Genomic DNA, 27,482 nt, shown 5'->3' on the forward strand with positions numbered 1-27,482 from the left:
CAACAACTTGTAACCAACCCTCCTAAACAATGAAAATTATCCCAGACCAGAAACCCATTGAAAGACCAAAAACCACCCACCCCACTCCACCTCTTTGGGAATGTGGGTGTTGTGTTCTTAAAATTGCTTCCTGCTAGTTGTTGGCGAGGGCATCTTTATTCTGAAAAGAAAAATTTTGGGTTAATTGTCAAGTTCTAGGAAAGGTAGCTATATCATTTGTTGTCTAATCTTTGCATAATGCCAAATCAGGGCTTATGTTCAAGTAGTCTGTGAAACTGGATCATCTCAGCTAGCCATCTTGAAATTGTTCTGAGCAGTTTGTAGTCCAAAGCTGATTTGTGGGTGATGTTTGTCAGCTTAGTGGTATTATTATTGTCCACGTGGAATTGTTGTTGTGGGGCCCCTTCATCTTTCTGGAGACTTCACATTCAATGTTAGGCCTAGTCATGATTCTCTGAAAAAGCTGATAGATACTCAAACACAAAAACATATATAGGCAGCTAAATAAAGCCTTTTTTTCCAGAATTAGTTAGTACTCTATATGACCATTAATTTATCAAAAGTTTAATATATATAAATCTTATAAATTTTGATGTTAAATTTATACCTTAAAATTTTTTAAAGAATCAAAATAGAATCAAAGAAATGAGATTAGTAGCAATAGAATAATCCCTTACTTTTTTTTTTATTTTATATATATATTTTATTTCACAATACTATTCAGTTCTACACATCAGCCATGGGTTCCCCTATTCTCCCCCCTCCCACCCCCTCCCCTTACCCCCAGCCCACCCTCCATTCCCATCTCTTCCAGGACAAGTCCTCCCCGAGGACTGCGATCAACCTGGTAGACTCAGTCCAGGCAGGTCCAGTCCCTTCCTCCCAGACTGAGCCAAGTGTCCCTGCATAAGTTCCAGGTTTCAAACAGCCAACTCATGCAATGAGCACAGGACTTGGTCGCATTGCCTAGTTGCCTCCCAAACTGATCAAACCAATCAACTGTCTCACCTATTCAGAGGGCCTGATCCAGCTGGGGGCCCCTCAGCCTTTGGTTCATAGTTCATGTGTTTCCATTCATTTGGCTATTTTTTTTCAATAATTGAGTAAAACTGAAATTTATTATATGCCACAGTCGTCCTAGGGACTTCCATGCTATATATATAGCCTCTATGGTTCTATGGGTTGTGGTCTGATTGTTCTTTATTTTATATCTAGAATCCACCTATGAGTGAGTACATACCGTAACTGTCTTTCTGGGTTTGGGTTATCTCACTCAGGATGATTTTTTCTAGTTCCATCCATTTGCCTGCAAATTTCATGCTTTCGTTGTTTTTCTCTGCTGAGTAGTACTCCATTGTGTATATGTACCACATTTTTTTCATCCATTCTTCCGTTGATGGGCATCTAGGTTGTTTCCAGGTTCTGGCTATTACAAATAGTGCTGCTATGAACATAGCTGAGCATGTATCTTTATGGTATGAATCAGCATTCCTTGGGTATATGCCCAAGAGTAGTCCCTTACTTTTTTTTTTCTCTTGTCCCATATCAGAAGATGGCGCTTTCTTCTGGCATAATACAGAGATTTTGCATTTTCCTTTTAACACATAGGCAAATTGAGTCAATTGATATTAAGTGATATTAATGACCAGTGATTGTTAATATCTGTTATTTTTTTGGTGGTACTTTGGGTATGTTTCTCTCCTTTGGGATTTTCTGGTGTGAGATTATCTATTGCCTGTGTTTTTGTGGGTGCATCTAAATTCCTTAGGTTGTATTTTTTTCTTCTAGGGCTTTCTGTAGGGCTGGATTTGTGGATAGGTATTGTTTAAATCTGTTTTTTTTTTCATGGAATATCCTGTTTACTTCATCTATAATGATTGAAAGTTTTGCTGAGTATCATAGTCTGGACTGGCATCTGTAGTCTCTTAGTGTCTGCATAACATCTGTCCAAGAACTTCTAGCTTTCAGAGTCTCCATTGAATAGTCGGTGGCTATTCTGATGGGTCTGGCTTTATATGTTACTTGGTCTTTTTCTTTTGCAGCTCTTAATATTCTTTCTTTATTCTGTCTGTTTAGTGATTTGATTATGATGTTGTGAGGGGCCTTTTCTGGGGGGTCTAGTCTATTTGGTGTTCTATAAGCTTCTTGTATCTTCATAGGCATTTTCCTCTTTAGGTTGGGAAATTTTTCTTCTATGATCTTGTTGAATATATTTTCTGTGACTTTGAGCTGGTATTCTTCTGCTTCTTCTATCCCTATTATTCTTAGGTTTTCTTTTCATGGTGTCCCAGATTTCCTGGAAGTTTTGTGTTATGTCTTTGTTGGCTTTAATATTTTCTTTGACCAACAAATATATTTCCGCCCCACCTGCAGGGCTTCAACGGGTTCTCGACCACCCTAAGGAGGGAATGTAGGGACAGGAGATACAAAGGAAAGACACCAAGTCTAGATTCTGATCAAGGTGCCACTTCATTTCTCTTCCACAAAGGTTTATATAGTTCCGCAGGGTGGGGGGAGCAAGAAGAGGTCATCTGCATAAGGTGGGGCAAGCTAATAGGATGTTTGTATAGGATGTTTACAGGGTGAAAGGGTCAAGGGCTCTGACTCAATGTCCTGTTGCTAGGCAACCTGACTGTAAGATGATCTAGTTCCCTGTCTTATTGGGGGCCTATATTTTTCCACTAACTAGAGATTCTGTCCTAATCCCTGACATATTTCCTCTATTATATCTTCAATGCCAGAGATTCTCGCTTCCATCTCTTGCATTTTGTTGGTATGCTTGCATCTGTATTTCCTGTTCGTTTACTTGGATTTTCCATTTCCAGCATTCCCTAAGTTTGTGTCTTCTTTATTGATTCTGTTTCCATTTTCAAGTCTTGAACTGTTCCCTTCACTTGTTTGGTTGCTTTTTCTGGCTTTCTTTAAGGAATTTATTGATTTCTTCCATTTTTTGTTTGTCTTTTCCTCTATTTCTTTAAGGAAAATTTTCATTCCTCTTTAGAGGCCTCTATCATCTTCATAAAGTCATTTTAAAGGTCATTTTCTTCTGCTTTTTCTATGTTGGGATGTTCAGGTCTTGCTGTTGCACTGCTAGGCTCTTGTGATGCCATATTGCTCTTTAGTTTGTTGAATGTATTTTCACACTGGTGTTTACCCGTCTCTTCCTCCAACTGGTGTAAGTGGTGTCTGTGTCTCAGGAAATCACTATTGGTCCAATCAGAGCTGGCAGAGACTGTGTCTCAGGGAGTCACTGCTGTATTGCAAGATGGGTGAGCTTGGGGGGTGAGTGGGGCTTGTAGATTACAGTCTTCAATAGTGTGGTGGTGTGAAGGCCTGCTCACAGAGTCTTGCCTGCTGGCCTTCACACCACCACACTAAAACTGGGGCTGTAATGGGTGTGGGTAGGGGTCATGGGTTGTGCCTTGGGGCCAAGGGCCTAGAAACCAGAGTGACCAGCTGGGAGAACAGTCACTTACCTCTTGGCTCAGTTGGAGCTGATGGACTCTGTGTCTCAGGAAGCAGTTGTGGTCTCAGGGGATGCACAAGTTTGGGGGATGGAGTGGGGCTTGTAGATTACAGGGTCTGATGGAGAAGGTGATGAGATGTCTGCCTGCAGGAATCTTTCCTGCTGGCCTGCAACTGGGGCTGCAATCTCATTAATTTTCAGTCTTAACTTAATGCTGTCCCTTGATCTTGTTTTTAGCCCTTCAATAAAAACTCTTCTTCTGTATGTCATTACACAAATGTGCCAAACTCTGCTCAATCTACCTCTGTATTCCCATAAATCATTTTCTCTCTGTCATCAAGCATCTGACTCTTCATATTAGATTCTGAGAGTGCCATAGCTCCTTGTCTCTGAGCAATTTACCTTTCAGCTCTTCCATGTTGGCCAAGTCCCTCTTGGTTCTTCCACTGCATTGGAGATCACTAATAGGCTAGTATGGGGGTGATCATTCTTTGCATTCGCCACTGTCCATTGCAAAAGGTTTTCATAATTGGTTAAAGTGCTTAGAAGATTTGACTTGAGGACCCAGGCATAGATGGAATTTCTTATCAACTTCCTTCCACCTAAGGCTCAGGGAATATTGAGGAAGAGAGCTTGGAAAGAATAAAGTAGCTGGAGGGAAGGGAGAGGTGCTGTGAAATCCTATCTTCTGGACATGACATGGGAGTTGCACACAGGAACTCATGACAGCCTTGATTAATTGCACAAAACCTACACAAGATCAAACTAGTTAAAATTCTACCATGAAGGGGTAAAAAGTTTCCAAGGCTCCACCTCTTGCTAAGAAGCTATTGGCAGTTGATGCTTCTTGAGGAAGAGTTACATTCCTTTGAGGGTGTGGCCACTGATAGGTTGCTCATGCCCTAGTGGATGGTCCATTCTCATGTGCATAAGGGCATCTTCCTGAGAGCAGAAGAAGGCTGGTCCCTGATAGTTCCACTAGGGTCTGAAGGTGCTATTGAGTTCCTGCTGCACACATGCCTCTGTGATGTTTTCATGTCTGCAGATACACAGGACACTGCACCAAAGGAATTTTTATAGTTTTAGTAGCTGCATTATTATTATTATTATTATTATTATTATTATTATTATTATTATTTTGGTTTTTCAAGACAGGGTTTCTCTGTGTAGTTTTGGTGCCTGTCCTGGATCTTGCCCTGTAGACCAGGATGGCCTCTAACACACAGAGATCCACCAGGCTTTGCGTCCCAAGTGCTGGGATTAAAGGTGCGCGTCACCGCCGCCTGGCTGCTGCATTATTTTTGAAAAGCTTTATTAACGAATGATTTACATGTTTAGCTTGGTAAATTTGCAAAAATTATGATATATACTCTTACTTCAAGCATGAGAATGTTTTCCTCACTGGAAAAATTTCCCTTAGGATCCTTTATGTTAATCTTTGCCTGGTCTCTGCTCCCTGGCAACCACTTGACTGCTTTCTGATGGAATACTTTGGAAATTGCATATAATTTAGAAACTTCAGTGGAAAAGGAATCATTGTAACTGGTCCTGTTACTAAGTTCATTGTCATTGAGATTCAAGTGGTGCTGTCCTTTACTTGACAGTGTCATTTCATATATGAACACACACATTTCGAACAAACTCTTGTTTATTCTTTGAGAATTTCATACATGTAAACAATGTATTTTGAGTACATCTACCTCTCAACTCTCCCCTTCCTCTCCCGTAGGAACCTCAATACATCTTCTTCCCCATGTTTGTACTTCCCTCTCCTATTTTTGTAATGAACTGAGTCCAGCTAGTGCTACCTTTTGGAATACTGGCATACCATCTTATTGTCTTGATCTTGTGTATGTAACCAGAGCTGCAGTGAGTTCATGAGTACAACGGCCATGCCATGTTCAAAAGACAGATTTCACAGCATCCTTTCTCACCCTCTAGCTCTTACATTCTTTATGCAACTTCTTCCATTATATTTTCTTAGTTTGGGGCAGGGTGTTGACATAGCTGTCCCATTTGGGACTGAGCACTCAATGATCACTTATTCCAAGCACTTGATCAGTTACAAGACTCTGCATTAACTGCTGACCACTGCACAGAGAAGCTTCTTTGGTTAAGATTGAGGGCAACCCTAATCTATGGGTATATGCATTAATATTTAGAGGGCAGATTGAAAGCATGTCCATTTAGCAAGATAACAGCAGTAGGTTTCCATTAGCATCTATCACTTCCCACACCTTGGGCTTTTGACAAAGTTTACAATATCAGACATGAATTCTCTCCTATGGAGCAGGTCTCAAATCCAATCCAAAAGCAGTTGGTTACCCTTATTGTGGCAATATTGCTCCAGGGAGTATGTCTTACCTGAGAAGTTGTACATGGGTTTCCTGTTGTGGAATACCAGTGATGGGTTTTCTCCCCTAGGCACCTTTATAGTCCCTTCTGAGACTATGAAAGCTAGCCATCAGAGAGGATGTTTTCAGGAGAGTTTCTTGATTTCTCTATGCCCTTTAATCAAAGTGTGTTGTATCTTCAGGGATAGAGTTTACCATCTAGGTAACGTTTTACACACTCCCCAGTTCTCTCCCTAGGCAACTGTGCTGACTAGTTTTTGTCAGTTTGATACAAATCTAGACACGCCTGGGAAGAAGAACTCTCAACTGAGGAATTGCCTTCATAGGACTGGCCTGTAGGCAAATCTGTGGAGGATTTTCTTGACAATGACTGATGGTGTGGGATTGTATAAGAAAGCAGGCTTGGCAAACCATGAGGAAGAAGCCAGCAAGCAACTTCCCTCATGGTTCCTACCTCTGTTCTTGGTATTTCTGACCAATAATTCACAGGTAAGTATGGCCTGCTTGCAACTAAGATCTTCATTTAATAATGCTTGTCTTCTAAAGTAAGCACTGTCTCCCCACGAAGATACTTGAATGCACACACACATTTTACAACACATCTCTATAGGTACACATTGGAGTGACCTGTTTTTGACTACTTTTAATTAAGCTCTTTAAGAACTTTTTCAAACATGGGCTTTGTGATTGGTGTTGTCATTCCACAGGGCTACGGACCTAGGGCAAATACTGTGGTGATATATTATATATCAAATAAAGCTTGCCTGAGGATCAGAGGACAAAGTCAGCCAGTAGTGGCACACATCTTTAATCCTACCACTCAGGAGGCAGAGATCCGTCTGGATCTCTGTGAGTTCAAAGCCACGCTGGACTAATAAGATTGATTCAGTCTAGGAAGAAATAGAGCCTGGCAGTAGTGGCATACACCTTTAATCCTAGTACTTGGGAGTCACATGCCTTTAATACCAGCACTTGAGATCTCATGCCTTTGCAACAGTATTTGGGAAGCACATATGCCTTTAATCACAGCACTAGAAGGAAATAGCATGGCTGGGTGGAGAAAGGCATGTAAGGTGTGAGAATACAGGAACTAGAAGGCCTTTTGCCTGAAAGCCCTTTTGGCTGAGGATTCAGAGGCATTTGTGAGGTGAGAAGTTCCCCTAGCGGCTGATTCCTTTGTCTCTCTGATCTTTCATCAATTATCCCAATATCTGGCTCTGGGTTTTTATTAACATCATTTAAGATTCATGCAACAAGTACATGTTTAATTTTTGAAGAAATTGCTAAACTGTCTTCCAAATGATTATACAATTTTGCATCTCTTCCAGCCTTGTATGATGGTGTCAGTGACTCTATGTCTTTGCCAACATTTGGCCTTATAGGTCTTAAAGTGAATGGGAATGTGATTGAATCTCATTTCATGTATTTCTATGATGTTTGAGAGTTTTCTCTCTATCTGTTTCTCGATCCTCCCTAATTTTGTCCTCTTTCCACAGAAACACATTGAAGAGTCTTCTTCATTCCACCTTTTTTTATTAGGGCCTTGGCCATCATTAGCACAAAACCCTTGAGTGATGGTCTAACAAATGGCAGAAAAACATGGGCCATCCCAAAGCTGAGCTGAAAAAAAATCTCAGATTAAGAAGAAGTACCAGGATATCTAGGAAACATGATCAAGCTGGTTCCCTGACTCCAAGATTAGAGTAACTGGAGACTTCCCAGCCTTACAGCACAGCAGTTCTCTGGTCAGAGAATTTAGAATAGAGACAACATCTGCCAAAGAGGAGTTCATGGACTGGACAAGAGTGCAGAGAAGTGGTTATTAAGAAATAAAACCAAACCTTGATGAGAAGAGGCAAGAAGCATGACTGCCATGCTAGGGAAAAGAGGAACAAGGAGGAAGTCTTTCAGTGCTAGGCTGAGGGTTCCCAGGACTACTGGGGCTGGAATTGTGGACCAAGGCCAATTCTCAGACAACAGTACAGACTGACACTGACCCTACAGCACATCTGCCAAGAGGTTAGGCTGGGCCTCATGGTAACTCCTGATCCTGTGGTCTTTGATGCATCCTTCCAGGGTTCTTTGTGATTCTGAAACTCCTATTTATAGACATGTCTCCAGCTTTTATCACAGGCTATGAAAGCCCAGACTCTCCTCACTCTGGTGCCAGCAATGCTTCAAGCAATGTTCATAGAGTGAGACCTGGGAAGACTGCTCAGTGAGTAAGGAAGCTTTCTGCCAAGCCTGACAAACAACCTGAGTTTAATCTTGAGGACACACATGCTAGAAGAAGAAAAGAACTGACTTCTGCATGTTGTTCCTTTGCTTTCACATAGTGCCATGGTACATGAGTGCCCATACATGTGCATGCATGCATGCACATGCACACACATAATGATAAATAAATGTGAAAAATTAAACAATATTTGTAAAGTAGATTGATGACTGTGAAGTTTTTGACCAATAGAGTAGCCACAATATAGAGGTGATTAGAAAAGGAGGACTTAGGTGTACGTCCCGAGTGTAATGTGTACATTCATCAAGGAGAAAGACAACCTGGTCCTGAGCACTTATTCATTTGTCTTCTTCTTCTTCTTCTTCTTCTTCTTCTTCTTCTTCTTCTTCTTCTTCTTCTTCTTCTTCTTCTTCTTCTTCTTCTTCTCCTCCCTTCCCTCCAGACACGACCTCCATACCACCCCTCTTTCCAGTCACTCCTCTTGATTCTGGCCCTTCTGTCCTACCCCAAGCCCACCTGCAGTCAATCTACTTCTACCCAAGGACCTTGTCAGCTGCTATTGCCCCTCTACAGCTGCCCTTTCTGCCACACTCCTCACTATTTTCTGGAGAATTTCCTGTATTCTTGTCACATCCTCTTGGCGTTTCCTCGCAGTTCATCTCTGCGAGTTGGGGTCCTTCCAGTCTCCACTCTGCTGTCCCCTCTCCTCAGTAGCTGTTTCACCCTTAGGCTGGACTCCAACTGACCTTGAAATGCTGGGGAAGGGATCGAAGAAGCTTGACTTTGATAGAAAGGCCAATAAGCGTGGCCATGCTGCAGTGTGGAATGGTGGGTGTGAAAGGCACTGCCACTGTGCTCTCGGGGTCGCTAACCTGCGTTGACAAGGGAGACTGTAAAGATCACACGAGCGCCCCCAGCACAGAGACCCTCCCTTTAGTTTACTGATTTGGGCAAGTCACCTAACTTTCATGGGCTTCAGGTTTAACATCCAACAACTGGAAAAACCACCTCCCTGCCCACAGATCCTCTTAGGTGCTTGTGAATGGAGAACACCGACCTCTAATGCATAATGGAAGCTTTTAAATTATTTGAACAAGGGAGATTTTCATTCTCTGTGAGTGGCTGTGGAAGTGGTTGGAGCCATTAAACATCAAAGGGTAATAATACTGTCCCTCTGGCATTTGGTTCTGAATGTGCTCTCCAGCATTGACTGATGAACAAGGCTCACAGCAAGGTTCCTTGTCCAGGGAGATGCAGAAACTCCCAGCTCCCACATCCCACACTTGCACTAGGAGACCCCTGTGTTCTGTTCTCCATGTGCTCGACCTAGACCTGGGGCAAAAGAGTGTTTTCGCTTCCTGGGCAAAGGGGATGTGTCAGGCAGTCTGTAGGCCCTATTAGTAGCTGAGCCAGGATGGCACTATGTCAGGGTGTGTGCAGCCCTTTATGTCTCTCACCCCAGGACATCCTAATGTGGACCCTGGTGACCCCTGATAGGCCACTTGAATCTGCTCTGCTCTGAGGAGACAGCACTTGCTTTATCCCTCAGCCCCTCCCTAACAGACTTTCTCCTTTGTCTGCCAAGTAAGCAGAAACTTCAGCCTGACCCCATCCTGTTTCCTGTTTAGAAATATCTTTGGCTCTGACTCCTGTGGTCAGAATCACTCACAACCACTAGAGGGCAGAGTTGGGTCCCATCCTCTCTGTCCCACCCAGGCTTGCTTTCTCAGGGACCATCAAGTTGGCAGGGTCTTATTGAATGCCCAGGATGTACAGGAGTGAGCACTTATGCTGATTTTTCACAACATGGTCACAAACTTCCACCCTTTCTGGGGCCCGGCTTTCTCACGAGCAGACAGCTCACTTCATCTTGCAGCATGGCACAACTTCCTCAGGAAGATTCTCCCTTGAAGAAAAAGCATTAATAAGGAGAATCTCTCAACAGGACCATTTTAACAAGGTTGTCTGTTGCTGTAAGAAGCGTCCAGCATCAGTGGTGCTTCAGTAAGTTACCTGGACAGAGATGCCATCCATACTGTGAAGGTGCTTGACTGTGGGTGTCTGAAATGAGGATGGGGGTATCAGGAGGCCCAGACATGTCCATCAGAAGAGATTGCTCTCCCCTGTCTCCCTGAGCATCTATTCATCTATTGAGGGCCTTTCTGCCTTTTACAATTCCCTGCACATTTCTGGTCCTCGTGACACTCCTATTCTCCTTGGTCTTCTAGTCTTTTATTTCCATTGTTACCTTATTTTCACTCTAAGTTTTTTATTTATCCTCTAAACAAAACAAAACTCCCCACTTCTATTTTTTTGTTATATATATTTTTTTATTTTACAATACCATTCAGTTCTACATATCAGCCATGGGTTCCCCTATTCTCCCCCTCCCATCCCCTCCCCTTACCCCAGCCCACCCTCCATTCCCACCTCCTCCAGACAAGTCCTCCCCGCGGACTGAGATCAACTTGGTAGATTCAGTCCAGGAGTCCAGTCCCTTCCTCCAGACTGAGCCAAGTGTCCCTGCATAAGCTCCAGTTTCAAACAGCAACTCATGCAATGAGCAAAGGACTTGGTCCACTGCCTAGTTGCCTCCAAACTGATCAGCAATCAACCGTCTCACCTATTCAGAGGCCTGATCCAGCTGGGGCCCTCAGCCTTTGGTTCATACTTCATGTGTTTCCATTCATTTGGCTATTTTTTTTCAATAATTGAGTAAAACTGAAATTTATTATATGCCACAGTCGTCCTAGGGACCTCCATGCTATATATATAGCCTCTATGGTTCTACCCCACTTCTATTTTGTCTTTATATAAAAGTGCCAAATCGTATTGTCGGCAGTGTTTCCTAAAACATTTTATCTCTGTCATCACACAGCTAGATCCTTCTTCCTAGACCCAAGATGGCCATAACCTCTTGCCTCTGAGAAACTGCCTTTCTGCGGTTCTAGTTTTCCCAGGTTCTTCAAGTCCCTCTTTTTCATCCACTGCATTGAAGACCAATCACAGGAAATCATGAAGGGATGCCTCTTGCATTGCTCTCAATGGACACTAGAGGGCAGACAAAGATAAAGTTCAATAAGGTGCTAGACAGTCTCTGAGCACAGGAAGACAACTACCTGATAGTTCTGCTGGAGCCTGAACTTACTGCTGGTTGCAAGGACATTTCAGCAGATGAACAGGGCACTTAACCAAGAGTGCCTTCTTCTTCTTCTTCTTCTTCTTCTTCTTCTTCTTCTTCTTCTTCTTCTTCTTCTTCTTCTTCTTCTTCTTCTTCTTCTTCTTCTTCTTCTTCTCCTCTCCTCCTCCTCCTCTTCTTCCTCTTCCTCTTCCTCCTCCTCTTTCTCCTCTTCCTCCTCCTTATCTTCCTCCTCCTCCCCTATTCTTCTTTTTTGAGACAGGGTTTCTCTGTGTAGTTTTGAATCCTGTCATGGAACTTGCTCTGTAGACCAGGCTGGCTGTGAAATCACAGAAAAGCCTGCCTCTGCCTCCCGAGGGCTGGATCAAAAATGAATGCACCACCATCCAGGAGCAGGAGATTTTTTTAAAAGATTTCAATAATAGTCTTATTTTTGTAGACCTTTATTGTCAAGTGATGAGTATGCACTCAAATTCACTCATTTATTCCATAGCTTAGTATATTGGAATAGAATATGAGGCATGTAATCACACCCACTTCATGTATAAGAATATATATTTTCTGACTAAACAACAAATATTTCTATATGTTCCTTTTCATAAACCAACGACCTGAGCCCTATTACCTGGCAACTAACTGATTCCTTTCTGGATTTTAAGTTTGGAAATAGAATATAATTCAGAAACATCAGAGTCTTGTTTACCCTATCACAGAGAAGAATCATGTGTGAGAGTTCTGTCACTGAGATAATGTCTTTGAGGTTCAAATGGCATTTTCCTTTGATGGTGACTGAACACACCACTTGTTGTTCCACATCTGAGTGACATCAGGTTTGAGCTACTTTGATCAAGCTGTCATGCTGTTGTTCAAACAAGACTTTGACTGGGCATGTTGGTACATGCCTTTAATCCCAGCACTCAGGAGGCAAAGGCAGTTGAATAGGTGAGTTTGGGCAAGCCTGGTCTATAATGTGAGTTCTCAGACATCCAAGGCTATGTAGAGAGACCCTGTCTCAAAACAAACCAAAATACAAGCAAACAATCCAAACCCATGACTTGATGTGATGCCATTCACTTGTTTCTCCAGGCTAAAGTCCTGGAATTAGAATTGTTGAGTCATAGAACAAATGTGTGGAACTTTCAGAGAAGATGTGAAGTTGCCTTCCCTGATCACCATGTAATCATTTTCCTTCCCCTCTAGGCATGTGTAGCTGTATCAGATGTTCCATGTCTTTGCCAACACTTTTGCCTATGGGTCATGATCTGGTTACAATGACTGGATGTGTGGTGGTGTCTCATTTCAGATGTTTTCCTGAGCTTTACTCCCTTCCCTCTACACACACACACACACACACACACACACACACACACACACACACACACACTTTGACAACTTCCTCATATACAGAACATGACTGGTGAGACTTTCCAGTCCACATTTCCTATGGTCTTTCCATCATCAATGCAGAGCCTCTGAAGCCAGTGCAGTAAGTAGCAGAGTGCACGGGGACCCTCCTCCAGCTTGGTGCAGAAGCCCAGGATTCAGAAGATTATCATGCTGTCTAGTTAACTGAAGAAACTGGTCCTAGGACAGGGAGCTTGGAGGAGCTGAGGGCCTTCAACCTCCATACTCCAGCTGTTCCTTCAAACAGGGGATTGAGGGCAGAGAGCATTGCCTAGGCAGGAGCTGTGACCACAGAGTGTGCTGAGGAGGAGACAGCTAACTGAGATCAGGGTGATAGGACAAGCTGTGGTTGTACCATACCAGGGAAATGACCAGAAAAGTGCCATGGAATAAGTCTTTCTGTGTGGTTGTGTGTATTCTGTAGACCTCTAGGGACTGGAAAATGGAACCAAAGCCTGTTCTTAGTTGGCTCTATCTAAAGTCTTTCTGAGATTGAACCTCATGACAGTACCTTTGGGAAATCAGGATGGGCTAGGTGTGAGCACCTGATTCTGTCCTCTCAGATGCAGTCTGCCAAGGTTCACCATGTTTCTGCAACTCCTGTTCCGTGGCCTGTATTTGAACCTTAATTCAGGCCCCAAGAGCCCAGACTGTCTTCAATATTAGAGCCAGCAGGCACCAGTGCACGTGGGTTAGCAACTGTGAACTGGAGAGAAGCTGGCCACCAGAGTAGCTACAGTAAAGAGGCCAAGGGACTATGCTATGGTGGCAGAGTTGCAGTGTGGTTCGTGAACAGTCAAAGCATAACTGGGAGGGGCACATGAAGACCCTAAGATCAATGTAAGGGATGAGGAACCCTAAACCTGGACTCAGGATGTGTAAGTCTGAAAGCAGGGAGGTGTTTTCAGGGTGGTGGGTATGGGCATGCAGTTTGCCTTTACCCAGGTTACATTCCTCAGTTTCATTCCATTCTCCATCTGTGACATCTTGAGAATGCATCTACTCAGAAAAGCCCCCAGATTCTCCAGTTATAGCTTTCTGCTTCATCCTATTTACACCAATTCATTTTGTAGTCCTGTGACTGCTTAATAATCCTGATATGGCAACTCCAGATTTGGAGAGAGGGCTTCAGAGTCCCTGCTGTGCCTCCCCAGGGGACTAAAGGAAGAGCAGGAATGGGAGGCAGCTTTGCCTCACTTTGCTCATTGGTTCCCACCATGCAGCCCAGCAGGTAGAGTTCAAGGACCTTGGTCTGGACTGCCTCACCCTCTGCTCCCACTCTGCCTCCTCTCCTTGGTTCAAAGTTCCTGCTCAGGCAAGTTCATATATTTGTGACATTTACACGAGGTTGATCACACACAGCAGCACAGACTCAGGACTGGGAGCTAAGCATGCCTTCAGACAGACTTCCTGGATGGCTGAATTCTCTGACCTATGGGCTTCTGCTTCTCTTCTCTGTTCAGGGTGAGACTACCTAGGGAGGAATGGGGGACCCGTGTCCAAGCTGCCAAAACTTGATAAGAGTTATTGACTGAGGTTGCAGGAGGAAAAGTACCAGGGAGGAAGGAGCGGGTGGGTGGAGATGGCAGTGTGGGAAATGTGGATCTCCTAATTCCCTACAAAAGTCCACAGTCTAGCCCCTGTACCAAACAAGGCATCTGGGAGGACAGAGGAACTCCGATACTGAGAAGTTACCCCAGCATGATGGGCTCTCAGTTGTGTTGGATTTAATGTCAAGGGACAGAGGAACAGAGGAACAGAGGAGACATTTCCTCTCTGTGTGTCTGAAACTGTAGCTGCTACTGACTTGGATAATAACAGCATAACTTCATGATGCTGAAGAGTCCTCATGTGTCACTCTCAGAATAGAGAAGTGCCATGGCACTCCTCAAAATGCCCTGCACAAGGTACTGGCTGCCACTAAGTTATGCAAACAGTCCCAGTCCTACAACCTACAGTTGTATCTAGATACTCTGGGTTCCCTTTTCCATGTTCTTTACCTGGGGATTGGTTTCTGGGGCAACTAGCATGTCCTTTGGGAGAGTCAACAATTTTCAGGTCCTTATCAGAGCTGAGTCAGAGGGCACTGTGCTCAGGGTGTGTGTGCAACCTGAGATGTCCCTTACCACAAATCCTCCTGGTGTGAACTCTGGTGACCACTAGCCAGCCCTCTCAATTAAGGAGACTGCACTCACCTTAGCCTGAGACTCCTCCCAGTTTTTGCCAGATGTCTGGGAAGTCACCAGCACCTTCTAGATAGCAGGTTCTGCCAGATTCACTCATGGTTGTTATTTCAAATGTTGTTTGTTTAAAAGTCTTGGTTCAGAATCACTGACAAGTATAAGAGGAAAAAGGTTCATGTTCCATTCCTTCTATACCTCCCAGGCCTGTCTCATCCACAAGGACAGCAAATGACATAGTCTGACATATACTGTCCAGGATTACTCAAGAAGAGAAGTGTGATCTGGGTGTAGACACACAGCTGCAAATTTAGTACCAAGGAGGTTGAGACAGGAGGATGTCCAACTACAAAACCAGTCTGGACTACTTAGCAAGACCTTGTGTCAAGAAAATAAAGAACAAACTAGCAAACAAACAAGCAAACAAAGGAAAGCAGACAATGAAATTTCTTCAGCTGTGTTTGATTTTACCTGTTGGTCATAAACTCTGTCCCTGTTCTGGGTTATGGCTTACAGCCTCTGGTGGGAAGGACAGTTTATCAGATTTCATATGAACTTTATAGAGAGCTTTTCTGTGTGAATGAAACATCGTGCATGTAGCTAGGCTACATGGGATAATTTTCAGTGTGACCGAATAGTCCCTATACTGGCTCACACAGAGTTGATGGGAAGGAGACTGTGTCATTGGCACATATGTGGCCTGTGCAGGAAGCTCATAGGGCTGAATGATGTCCTTGAGTCCATGGTGCCTAGCTGAGTCTGGTGAATGGACTAGACCTGGAGGTACCTCAGTGAAGACTGTAACAGGCAGGGAATATGTAAATCCTGTGTTTTCAGTCCAGGGTGTTTTGATGTGGCTGAGCAGAGCGTAGAAAGGAGAGCAACAAAAGTGGCCTATTGGGCAGACTAACCCAGCTGTCACCTCTTTATTTACAGGCCAGGACTCATCCAGGCCCATCAGGAACACACACACTGGACAGGTGCAGGGTAGCCTTGTCCACTTGGAGGATATCAACATGGGAGTCCACACCTTCCTGGGAATTCCCTTTGCCAAGCCACCTGTAGGACCTCTGCGGTTTGCTCCTCCTGAGCCCCCTGAACCATGGAGCGGTGTGAGGGATGGAACTTCTTATCCTGCCGTGTAAGCTCTTCTGGGGCCCAGTAGACTTCAGGCCCAGGGAGTTGGCTAGTGTTGTGAGCGATGTCCCAGCTGCAGTGGTTCTTACCTCTCAATCCCACATCCTGTTCCCCTTCTTCATGGAGTAGGGGGATTCCCACTACATTTTCCCAAGGGCCTGCTCAGATTCTGAATGGAACAGCCAGTTACAGGCTCAAGGTTCAGCGCTTGGCACACACAAGGAGCTACCCTTGAGTACTGCAGATGGGAGCACAAACACATTTGTCTTGAGAGTCAGGTTATGACCTGTGTCTCTGACACCAGGGAAAATGTCTCTGGGAGGAGATCAGGCTCCATCACTTAACCAGAAGAACTCCTGAGTTTTATAGCAGAGACTGAAAAGTCCTAAACAGTGAAGCAGTGGCCCTCAAGGACTGTACCCTCCACACTCACTGTGCCAACCATATGAGCAGATGTCATTTGACAAGAACAAGTGCATGTGCTGACAATGAGGAGGCCTGTGGGAGAGATGTGGAACCCTGAAAATGGAGACTTTAGATGAATGAGCTCCTACTACCTTGTGGGAAACTAATTCATACCCATTTATGTAATAGCACTCTAAGGACAACTTACCTCTTTCAGGCTTCAATAGGGATAGGGAGAATGGTAAATATTTCAAAACCCATGGTTAAAGGGTGCCTTGAAGACTCCTAGGACCCTCAATTTCCTGAACTCCCAATAAATAGATGTGAGATTATCCAAATCTCTATCTTCAGGTCTGGGCTCCATCATAGCTTCCCCAGCATGAGACCTTTATGTGTGAAGGAGTGACTCTATTTTATTTACTTATTATTTTATGGATATGGGTGTTTTTGCTGCATGTATGTCTATGTTCCATATGATTTCAGTGCCCCCAGATCTCCTGAGACTAGGGTACAGGGTTGTCATCTGTCATGTCGGTGCAGGTCCTCTGGAAGAACAGCCAGGGCTAGTGACCACTGAGCCATCACTCCAGCCCCAATAGGGTCGTTAGAAAATGATGTCATATTCCCAGCAAGTAGTTTTCTAGTAGTAAATCTACCTTGTAGCTAAAGTTTTCCTGTTTCCACCCAGCTCCTGCAGCCGCTCAGACCCAAGTAAACACACAAAAACTTATATTACTTATAAACTGTATGGCTGTGGCAGGCTTCTTGCTAGCTAGATCTTATATCTTAAATTAACCTACTTCTATACATCTATATCTTGCCACGTGGCTTATGGCTTACCGGTACTTTTATATCTTTCTTCCTCTGTCTGACGGGTGATTCCTGACTCAGCCTTTCACTTTCCCGAATCCTCCTCTCTTTTTGTCCCGCCTATTCTTCCTGCCTGGCCACTGGCCAATCAGCACTTTATTTATTACCCAATCAGAGCAACATATTAAGCACAAGGAACATCCCACAGCACTATCCAGTGTCTGGCTTTAACTACAGTTCAGTCCTTGGAATAGTTAATTGTTTATTATCATTAACAGGTGTCTACAGAATATCACTGTATTGAGTGCATTAGCCCAGGCCCCATTCACAAGCACCCCACCTCTTCTTTCTATGTCTGAAGACTGCCTGTACCTCAACATCTACTCACCTGTTCATGCTTCTGAGGGCTCCAACCTCCCTGTGAGTATCAGTCCATGACTAACTAGAGGTGGAAGGACATTTCCTCTGAAGGAATATAGAGGGCTAAGATCATTCTGGGTTTGCTTCAGTAAAGACCCTGGCATTATGTTCAAGAATTCCTTCTTTCTCACAATAGACAGTTAACTCATGGGCTTAGGGACAGAAATCCCTGGAGGCACGGAGAAGTCAGAGTCTGTAACTTAAGGTATTCAGGGCTTATGCCCAGAAAACTCAATTAGATTTCCCTGAGATGAGTTTTGGATTATCCAAGTAATAAAAATTGACTCATATTTTTGGCAAGTAAGATGGGGGGGTACTTGTTTTATTTCTATAAGTGACCACGAAAGATACACGTCTTTTCTTCTCTGAGGGTGTCCTAGAGAATCGGAGACAGATTTTAGTTCAGGTGGCAGATGAAGGGTTGAGAGATTTTTCTTCCTTTTGGAATGTGGAGCTTTCACCAGATCATGACGGCTGGGACCTGTCTATGTGGGCAGCTTCAGAGAAAAAGCAATAGATATTCTAGATGACAAGTGGCACTTGGGCTGGGTAAGAAGAGTGATCTATTATTATTATTATTATTATTATTATTATTATTATTATTAACCAGGTGATGGTATGGATCCATGGTGGAGGACTGGTTCTGGGAATGGCTTCTATGTATGATGGATCAAAGCTAGCGGCCATTGAGGACATTGTGGTGGTCACCATCCAGTACCGCCTGGGTGTCCTGGGTTACTTCAGGTGAGCCCAGGGCTGGGCAGGGAATTGGAAGCTGGGCAGAAACAGGACAGCCCTGTGATTCCTGTCCCTGCCACTTCTCAGCACTGGAGACCAGCATGCCAGAGGCAACTGGGGCTACCTGGACCAAGTGGCTGCCCTACGCTGGGTCCAGCAGAACATCGCCCACTTTGGAGGCAACCCTGACCAGGTCACAATTTTTGGCGAGTCAGCAGGTGGCGTGAGTGTGTCTTCACTTGTTGTGTCCCCATTGTCCAAAGGACTCTTTCACAGAGCCATTATGCAGAGTGGAGTGGTCACGATGCCTGGTCTCGTCTACCAATCTGCTGAGATGGTCTACACAGTGAGTTCCCTCAATTCTCCCCATCCTAGTCCTCTATCCCAGCCCTCACTCTCAAACTCCTGGTTCTGTCTGCTCTGTGAATGCAATAAATATCATAGAGGTACCTAGGACTTTCTTTTTTCTTCTTCCTTGCTGAAGGCTTCAAGGGTCAGGATGCATACACCTCTGCCTCACTTAGCTGAATATTTTCTCTGCCCCAAACAGTTGTACCTAGTAGCTCCCTTTGTGTTCAGAAGCATTGCAGCAGGTGCATTAGCTCCCTTGTCTATCTCATATTAACTAAGGGGAAGTGGGAACAATTGCATTCCTGCTGTAATCCACACAATTTACCCACTGTGATTTGTGGGGCATCCACACTAACTAGGAATATTAGGAAAACTTTCCCTGCTTGGAAGGATGAACAGGCTCCTGCTTGTGCACTATACAGATGGTGGCCAACGTCTCTGGATGTAATCAGATGGACTCAGAATCCCTTCTGGGCTGTCTGAGAGGCAAGAGTGAAGAGGAGATTCTGGCTATCACCAAGGTTTGATTGCATGGTGCTCGTGTCTTGGAAGGGGTCTGATAGGGAGTGAAATAGAAAGTCCTTTTTACTTGGGGATAATGTAGCTGATGTACATGTCTTGATGCCCTTGTAGCTGTCAATGAAAAATGGATATGAATGGAAATCATGGGATTATTTGACATCAGAAAATATCTGGACCATGAATTTGATCCCTCACCTTGAATGCCCCTCAGGTCTTCAAGATCATCCCTGCTGTGGTAGATGGGGAGTTCTTTCCTATGCATCCTGAAGAGCTGTTGCTCTCTGCTGATTTTCAACCTGTCCCCAGCATCATGGGTGTCAACAATGATGAGTATGGCTGGGACGTCCCAACTGTGAGTCCAGATACAACTCCTTGATTAAGTGATTGGATGGGAGAGGGTGCTCAGAGCTCCACAGCCCCAACTACACCCTATTTGAAAATCAACTTGAACTTTTCTATCCACCTCTCAGTACCTGTGCAACATTGATACTGGGGAAAAAATGGACAGAGAGACCATTCAGGCTGTTCTACAGAGCACACCAACAAAACTGGTAAGACTCCTAATATTGTGGGCCAATGACAGGGAGCTTCTAGTTATCTGCCATTGCAAAGAGCCACTTGAGCAAAGAATGGGGTATACTTCTGTTTTGTAATGGTGTCCCCCTTAATATGTTCTTTACTCAGTTACCTTCTCCCATCTCAGACCCCTTCTCTCTTCACCTGAGGATACTGATTCCTGGTGCTGAAGTTTCCTAACACATCTTTTCTGGACCTCTCTGAACTAGATGATGCCTCCTGATTCTGCTGACATTCTGGTAGAGGAGTATTTTGGAGACACTGAAGACCCTGAGATTCTTCTAGCACAGTTCAAGGAGATGATGGAAGACTCCATATTTGTGGCCCCTGCCTTGCAAGTAGCACATGCTCAGAGTGAATACATCTATAAATATGACTCTGGGTTGGGACTCTAGCTAGCGGAAGAATACTTTTTTCTTATGCATAATGCCACATGATTAATCTACTGTAGTGTCACAAAGAAAAAGAGGCCTGATTCCAAGGAGATGTCTCAGAGCTGTGGGTCCAAGGACAGCCCCCTGGTGTCTTTAATTGTTCTTTGGTCCCAGGCTTCTGAGGACTCAGTAAATCCTCATATCTAGTGTAAGAGCATGATACCTTTACCAGGCACAATGAGGAAAGTGAAGTTATGATGTGCTAGAACTTCCTCTAACTACTCAAGGTCATGATTTAACCAAGGCCTTTCCAAAGGCTCATGGTTTAACCTTGTAGTCCACACTCCCCTAAGCTACTGTGACAACTTTAGATCAAGGAACCTCATACAAAAGATGAGACAGGATAGGTCCAGGAAAGAGGCAACTACATCACAACGTGTCTACACTTCCAGGTCCTCTTGCCCCTGTCTACTTCTACGAGTTCCAGCACTCACCCAGCTTCTTCAAAGATGTCAGACCATCTCATGTGAAGGCTGACCATGGTGATGAGGTTTTCTTTGTCTTTGGATCCTCCTACTGGGGCAGCAAATGTGAGTTTTCCCTTTTTTTCCATTAGTAGAATGGGGATCCAGGTGAGTACAGAAGGATGACTGAGCTCACTGTCCAAGTGAGGAAACTGAGGGTCTTGGCGAGCGTATCACAGCCATCTTATAGCTCTAAATGGTGTACTAGGATTATAATCTGAATCCTTTACAATTCAGACTGTACTTTCTGTCCCTGTCCCCAAACTTATCATGGTGCCAGGCCTGGCATCAGAGAAGGACAATTAATGCCATGATGTTTCCTTAAATGACTATGCAAGAGCAAAGCAAGAGCCTCTGGACTGAGAATAAGCCGAGGTGGAGGTGGTGGGTTCAGTTAGAGGCTGGGACAAGTAAGGGGAGTGTTAGAAATGGAAGATCCTGAATCCCAGCAGATGGGGAACATGCACAATGCAGTTAGGCTGTAGTTGGGATTGTGGATGTGGCAGGTGTATGGGGCAACTGAAACCTGAACTTTTCTTTTCCTCATGGCTACAGTTGACTTTACTGAAGATGAGAAGCTGCTGAGCAGGAGGATAATGAAGTACTGGGCCAACTTTGCAAGATATGGGTGAGAAGACCCCCCCTCCTGAATCTCCCAGGGCCTCCTCTTGTTTGTGGTAGCCTCAGGAGCATTATAGTTCCTTTATCACATGACAGGTTATTCTTCAGGGGCAGGTTCCTCTTACACAGTTGTCCCATATGAGTGTCAGCCCACAGTCATCTCCCTGTACCCTGGCGTGGGTTGCAAACTGCTCTAGTTTTGGGTACATGAGCCTGCTATAGAGAAAGGAAAAGCATCCCAGATGGTCTTGCCTCTTATGGAGTGACACTAGTGGGTCTTTCTTTTTGCCTCTATCATGAGACTATTCTTCCTTGTCCTAGAATTCTGGCCTGCTTCATGCACCATATTGACCCAAAGTAGGGGATAAAGTCTGGGCACAGCATAACTCACAGTGATCCTCACCTCAACCTAACATGGGGATGTTTCCACAGGAACCCCAACAGCATGGACCTGCCCCACTGGCCTGTGTTTAATCAGGATGAGCAGTACCTGCAGCTGGACATCCAGACTAATGTGGGCTATGCTCTGAAGGCCAACAGGATGCAGTTCTGGACCAAGATTCTGCCCCAGAAGATCCAGCAGCTGAAGGATGTTGAGAACAAGCACACAGAGCTGTAGCATGTTATGTACCATAGTGGAGTGCTCTGAGTAGAACTGGAGTCAAACTAAGGTGTCCACACACTCAGAAGAGAGGGGTGACTCCATCCTTCATGTGTGCATGCATCCCCTCTTCATGTATCTGTTCAGCTAACACTTAAATGTGTCACTGGTACCCTGTTTGTCTGGGTCCTGTCTTGTTTCACATATTCAATAAATTTCCCCATGACCGTGTGTTTGTGTGAGCCCCAGTGGATGCCAACATTGCTTTGTATCCTAGTGGACCTGCATCTCTTCCTCTCTTCTTTACCTCATCTTCTCCCAACCCTCTTTCTCTTCTTTCCCAAATTCTACATTTCTGCAAATGAATCAGAAGCTCTGGATAGTTTTTACATGACACATGTGGCTGGGTATTACAACCCCACGTACATCTCTCAGCAACTCCTAATCCATTATCTATGAGTTGATTATAACCTGATTAGTAATAGCACTGGTGTGTTAGTATATTCTAGATGCCATGAAAAATTCATAATAAGCTTCAAGCTGAGTGTTGTGTCAGATGTGTGGCCCCACTACTAGCAAGACTGAGTGAGAGGACCTATGCAGAAATGCAAGAGGAACTTGTTCTAAAGATGGACACTGCATGTAAATATATAATAACCAGACAGCTGAGTATGTACATCACTGTGTATTTAAGTATGTATCATAAACAGTATGGCTTATAAACAGAAGAAATTGGTTCCCAGATTTGGTGATCATGAAGTTCAGGATTAATTTGCCATGTGGAGAGGGCAAACTCTCTGACTCAAAGATTGCCCCATGTGTCCTCCTTGGGTAAAATAGACAAGCAATGGTGTTAATTCCTTGGCCACTGCTCAGTGGACTCAATCTTATAATTATGACATTGGACATCAGGCTGTAACATACAAGTATGAGCCACAAAGACTGTCAGACTACAGCATCCAAGGTCCTCACATCAGCCAGAAAGATTGCCAGCAACTGAAAACCTTGCTATCTAGTGTCTCCATAGATTGTCAGTATGATTGATGGTATAAAAATCCACTTCTTTATTTCTGTCCTCAAATGGGAAAAGGAGCTTTTTTTTTTTTTGTGAGAAGCATATTTTGGCATGTTCATTTGTGCTTTGATCCTGGAACAGTGTGTGTGTGTGTGTGTGTGTGTGTGTGTGTGTGTGTGTGTGTGTGTGTATGTGTAACAAGAAGAACCACTGTAGTTCCTTGCTATCGGCTTACATCAAGGTTTGTTTTTATTCCAAGGGCTCTACAGATGTGGTCAGACCCTATTTGCATGGTCACAGCACAGATCAGTGAAGATGTTTGACTCTGGATTGTGTAGATGGGGTATGAGGTGTTCAGCAGAAGCAATGGTCTCCCTGATCACTGCATGGAGGGATCTTTGGCCTTTCTTAGTTCCTGGTTACTTCTTACTTCCTTCTGGAACTAATATTCTCTTTGGTCCTCTAGCTCAATAATTTTCTTTTCTTTTTTTGCGTTTTTTATTAAATTCTTTCTTATTTAAGAAATTATTAAAATTCATTTTACATACCAACCGCAGATCCCTCTCTCATCCTTCCTCCCACTCCCCCAGGCTTCCATCCCCTGACTCACCCCCTCTCCCCTCCTCCAAAAGTGTAAGGTCTCCCATGGTGAGTCAGCAAAGCCTGGTAACTCAGTTGAGGCAGGACCAAGCCACTCCCTCCTGCATCAAGGCTGAGAAAGCTGTCCCACCACAGGTAATGGGCTTCAAAAAGACAGGTCATACACCAGGGATGGATTCTGATACCACTGCAAGGAGCCCCTCAAACAGAACAAACTACACAACTGTCTTCCATATGCAGAGGGCCTAGTCTGGTCCCATGCAGGTTCCACAGCTGTCAGTCTACATTTTATGAGTTCCGATGAGCTTGGTTTAGTAGTATATGTAGATTTTGCCATCATGATCTTGACTTCCATTGCTCATATAATCCCTCTTCCCTTTCTTTGACTGGACTCCTGGATCTCGGCCTGGTGATAGGCTGTGGCTCTCTGCATCTGCTTCCATCAGTTACTGGATGAAAGCTCTATGATGACAATTAGGGTATTCACCAATCTGGTTACCAGGATAGGCTCAGGCACCTTCTCCACTATTGCTAGTAGTCTAATCTGGGTTCACCCTTGTGAATTCCTGGAAACTTCCCTAGCACCAGGTTTCTTCCTATCCCCATGATGTTTCCCTCTATTAAGCTATCTCTTTCATTGCTCTCTCACTCCATCCCTCTCCCAGCTTGACCATCCAGTTCCATCATGTTCTCATCCTCTATCCCCTCTCCTCTATTGTCTCCTGTTGCCCCCAGTCTACTCATAGAGATCTCTTTTATTTCCCTTATCCAAAGTGATCTATGCATGTCTCTTAGGGTCCTCCTTGTTACCTATCCTTCTCTGGAGCTGTGGGTTGTAGTCTGGTTATCCTTTGCTTTACATCTGGTATCCACTTATGAGTGAGTACCTACCATGTTTGTCTTTCTGAGTCTGGGTTATCTCACTTAGGATGTTCTTTTTTAGTTCCATCCATTTGCCTGAAAATTTCATGATGTCTGTGGGAGGCCTATCCATTTCCCTGTGGGAGGCCCACTCCCACATTTTACAATAGGGTACTCTTGAGGAGTGAGAGATAAGAGGTATTCGATAGAAGGATAGAAGGGAAAGGAACAGATAGAAACATAGGATAGCCTCGGGAGGGCCTGGGTCAATATCACCAGCCCCTTCTGTCTTTTCTAAAGGGCCTTTTATAGGAATGCCAAGGGGTGAAGCAAAAGACCTTCCCCTTAGCACAGCCAAGTGCAGACCCTTCCAAACACCTGGTAACCACACATGTAGTCAAGCAATCCTCTAATGCAGCCCTGCTGAGTAAAGCAAGCTCAGGTATCACTAGGAAACTCTTGTGGGCCTCCATAACTACCCTAGGCCTATCAGATAGATTGTGCCTGTCTTAGGTCATCCTTCTTGATTAATTTCACATACATACATTCAGGAAGTTATCAAGAAGAAAGTTGTCCATCTTTGGCTATCAGCCTCTGGCAAGAGGGGGTACAGAGCTTAACTCAGTTCTGACCCAGATCCCTACTAAGAGGTTGCAAACATCCACAATGATCACTATAGCTGCCACATATTCCAGCAAAGTAATAGAGGATAATAAAAATGGAATATCTTTACTGGAATGGGTCTAAGGTAACCACATCAGTCTTAGAGGCACTAGGCCCTTTTTATCTTTTAGAAAGAAGACAGAAAATCTCCCCTAAGTATGACACCTTAGCTTAACTTTACCAGGGGCCACTGAGACCATAAAATTACATTCTGGGCTGTTATAAAAAATGTTCAAATATATCTTGTACAAAACCTAGTATACATATTTACATATTTACAACTAGTATGAATATCATTATACTACTATACATATTTATACTTTTTATAAGCTTACATTCAATGGAAAACTCTCCTATATATTTTCACTTTTTACAAACTTATATTCATATTTACACTTTTTACAAACTTATATTCAAAAGCAAACTCTATTATACATATTTACACTTTTTACATATTTACACTTTTTACAAACTTATATTCAAAAGCAAACTCCATTAAACTTATTTACACTTTTCACAAACTTAGATTAAAAAACAAACTCTATAGAACTATTTTACAAATGTTAGCACACATCTAGAAGAGATTTGTTAAAAGAATTATTTACCAAACTTATATTCAAGAGGAAACTATTAGCAAACATCTAGAATGAATCTCTTAACAGAACTAACTTACACTAGAAAGAATCTCTTAACAGAACTAACTTACATTCAAAAGCAAATTCTATTAGCAAACATCTAGAAGAGATTTCTTAACTGAATGGTTACATTTTCTTCTAACAAGACAGGAAGTACACAAATCATTTTTAAAGTTCAGAGTTCATAGTCAGACTTGATATCATTCTGAAAGTTTTCTTGAGCGTTTGAAGTCCAAGCTCTAAGCTTGACTGAGGGTAAAATTCCCTCTTCTTAATATAGTTAAAGGTGATATTTGAACTGCCATAAGCTCTTTTAATGATTTGTCTTTGATAGGTTTTTATTAGTTTAATGTTTCTGATAAGGTTATTTTTTCATAAAAACTGCTATTATCCAAAAGAGTCAAGGACATAGATGTGTTGTTTTAAACACATCTTTGATTAGCTCACTCTGAGGAAGAACATTTTCATGATTTTTTTTTAAAGATTTATTTGTTATGTATACAGCAGGTATGACTGCAGGCCAGAAGAGGGCATCAGATCTCGTTACAGATGGTTGTGAGCCACCATGTGGTTGCTGGGAATTGAACTCAGGACCTCTGGAAGAGCAGTCAGTGCTCTTAACCTCTGAGCCATCTCTCCAGCCTTTTCATGATTTTTTTAATTGCCTCCTGACAGACATCACCTATTTCTCATTTTTCCATAGTAAATAATCCCCACCTGACAGGCAGGTTGTTCCCCTGTTTCTCATTCCTAGGAGGCAAGCTCACAAAGCTTGTGGGAAAAATTTTGTATTTTGAGCTGAAAAAACAGTTTTTGGGCAGTGCCAGCATCTCTGTTATGGACTACATTTCCCAAACTTCCTTTCTCTATATTGTCACACTGTTACAATGAATTGCATTTCCCATGATGCTATTCTGGGTCCAGGAGAAGACCCAGCTGTGACCAATTGTGAACGTTGCACTTCCAGTTTTCTTGGCCTGTATTTGTGCTAAAAATCAAGATAATGCAAGCTTTTTCACTATGGGAGGTTTCTATTCTCCCTGAGCTTGCATTGGTAAGTGTACTTTCTTTATCTGACATTTTTTTCCCAGAGTAGGCTGCACCCACCCATGCATGCTTACAGACTGGCATTTGTTTCCTGACTTACTGGGTCAGTGAAAGAAAATGAAACTGCTTGAAAAATAAAGCCTTTTCAAGAAAGATTTTCCCCCTGGGATAGATCTGCTTGTCCCCTACCCCAAGATGCAGAGTCCCTGATGCCTTAGCCAAAGCTCAGTTCCTCTCCTAACTGCTTTCTATTCTGGGGGCGAGAGTTTGAGTACACATTTCTGTACAGTCAATTTTTGCCTCAGATTTTCCTGTATTGCAGCTACTGCTAGGAACTCAGCTCCTGCTTTTTTTTTTCCCCCCACTTATAAGAGTTTATTAGAAATAAAGGGATAGAGTGCACAGGCCTGTGGGAGAGACACGTGCGTGGAGAAGAGGAAGAGGAGAGAAGAGAGAGAGAACCGGGAATATGGCACTCCGCTTTAAAAACCAGCTGAGGGCGTGGCCAGGTCGCGTCACTACTCCACGCATATGCATAGATCACATGGTCGCATTGTGCGCTTACGTGGCCATGTAACGTCATGGATCCTGGTTACGCGAGACGCCTTGACCCGGAAATGACTATCTTGACCTGAAACTGGCTAGGCAGAGGTGTCCAGGTCTGCCCGGTATCCTGGTTACGAGAGACGCCCTGACCCGGAAATGCCTATCCTAACTGGAATTGGCTAGGCGGAAGTGTCCGCCTGGTATATGCGACCATTGGGGTGTGTTGTGAACCCTTCATTCCCGACTCTTTCCTTTTT

At 43.7% G+C, this 27,482-nt stretch overlaps 1 protein-coding gene across 1 annotated transcript; it reads left to right on the forward strand.

The window, feature by feature from the left end:
• The first annotated feature begins 13,909 nt into the window (after positions 1-13,909).
• LOC114703526 (acylcarnitine hydrolase-like) lies at positions 13,910-22,089 on the forward strand. Its single transcript, XM_037206178.1, has 12 exons — positions 13,910-14,063; positions 15,716-15,920; positions 17,410-17,551; positions 18,162-18,295; positions 18,377-18,635; positions 19,063-19,161; positions 19,374-19,514; positions 19,633-19,713; positions 19,948-20,092; positions 20,565-20,702; positions 21,192-21,264; positions 21,690-22,089. Exons 1-12 carry the CDS (start codon positions 13,991-13,993, stop codon positions 21,874-21,876), a joined length of 1,677 nt encoding a protein of 558 aa, XP_037062073.1. The 5' UTR covers positions 13,910-13,990; the 3' UTR covers positions 21,877-22,089.
• The last annotated feature ends 5,393 nt before the right edge of the window (positions 22,090-27,482 follow it).

This window comes from Peromyscus leucopus, chromosome 5, assembly GCF_004664715.2.
Source record: "Peromyscus leucopus breed LL Stock chromosome 5, UCI_PerLeu_2.1, whole genome shotgun sequence".
Classification (NCBI taxonomy): domain Eukaryota; kingdom Metazoa; phylum Chordata; class Mammalia; order Rodentia; family Cricetidae; genus Peromyscus; species Peromyscus leucopus.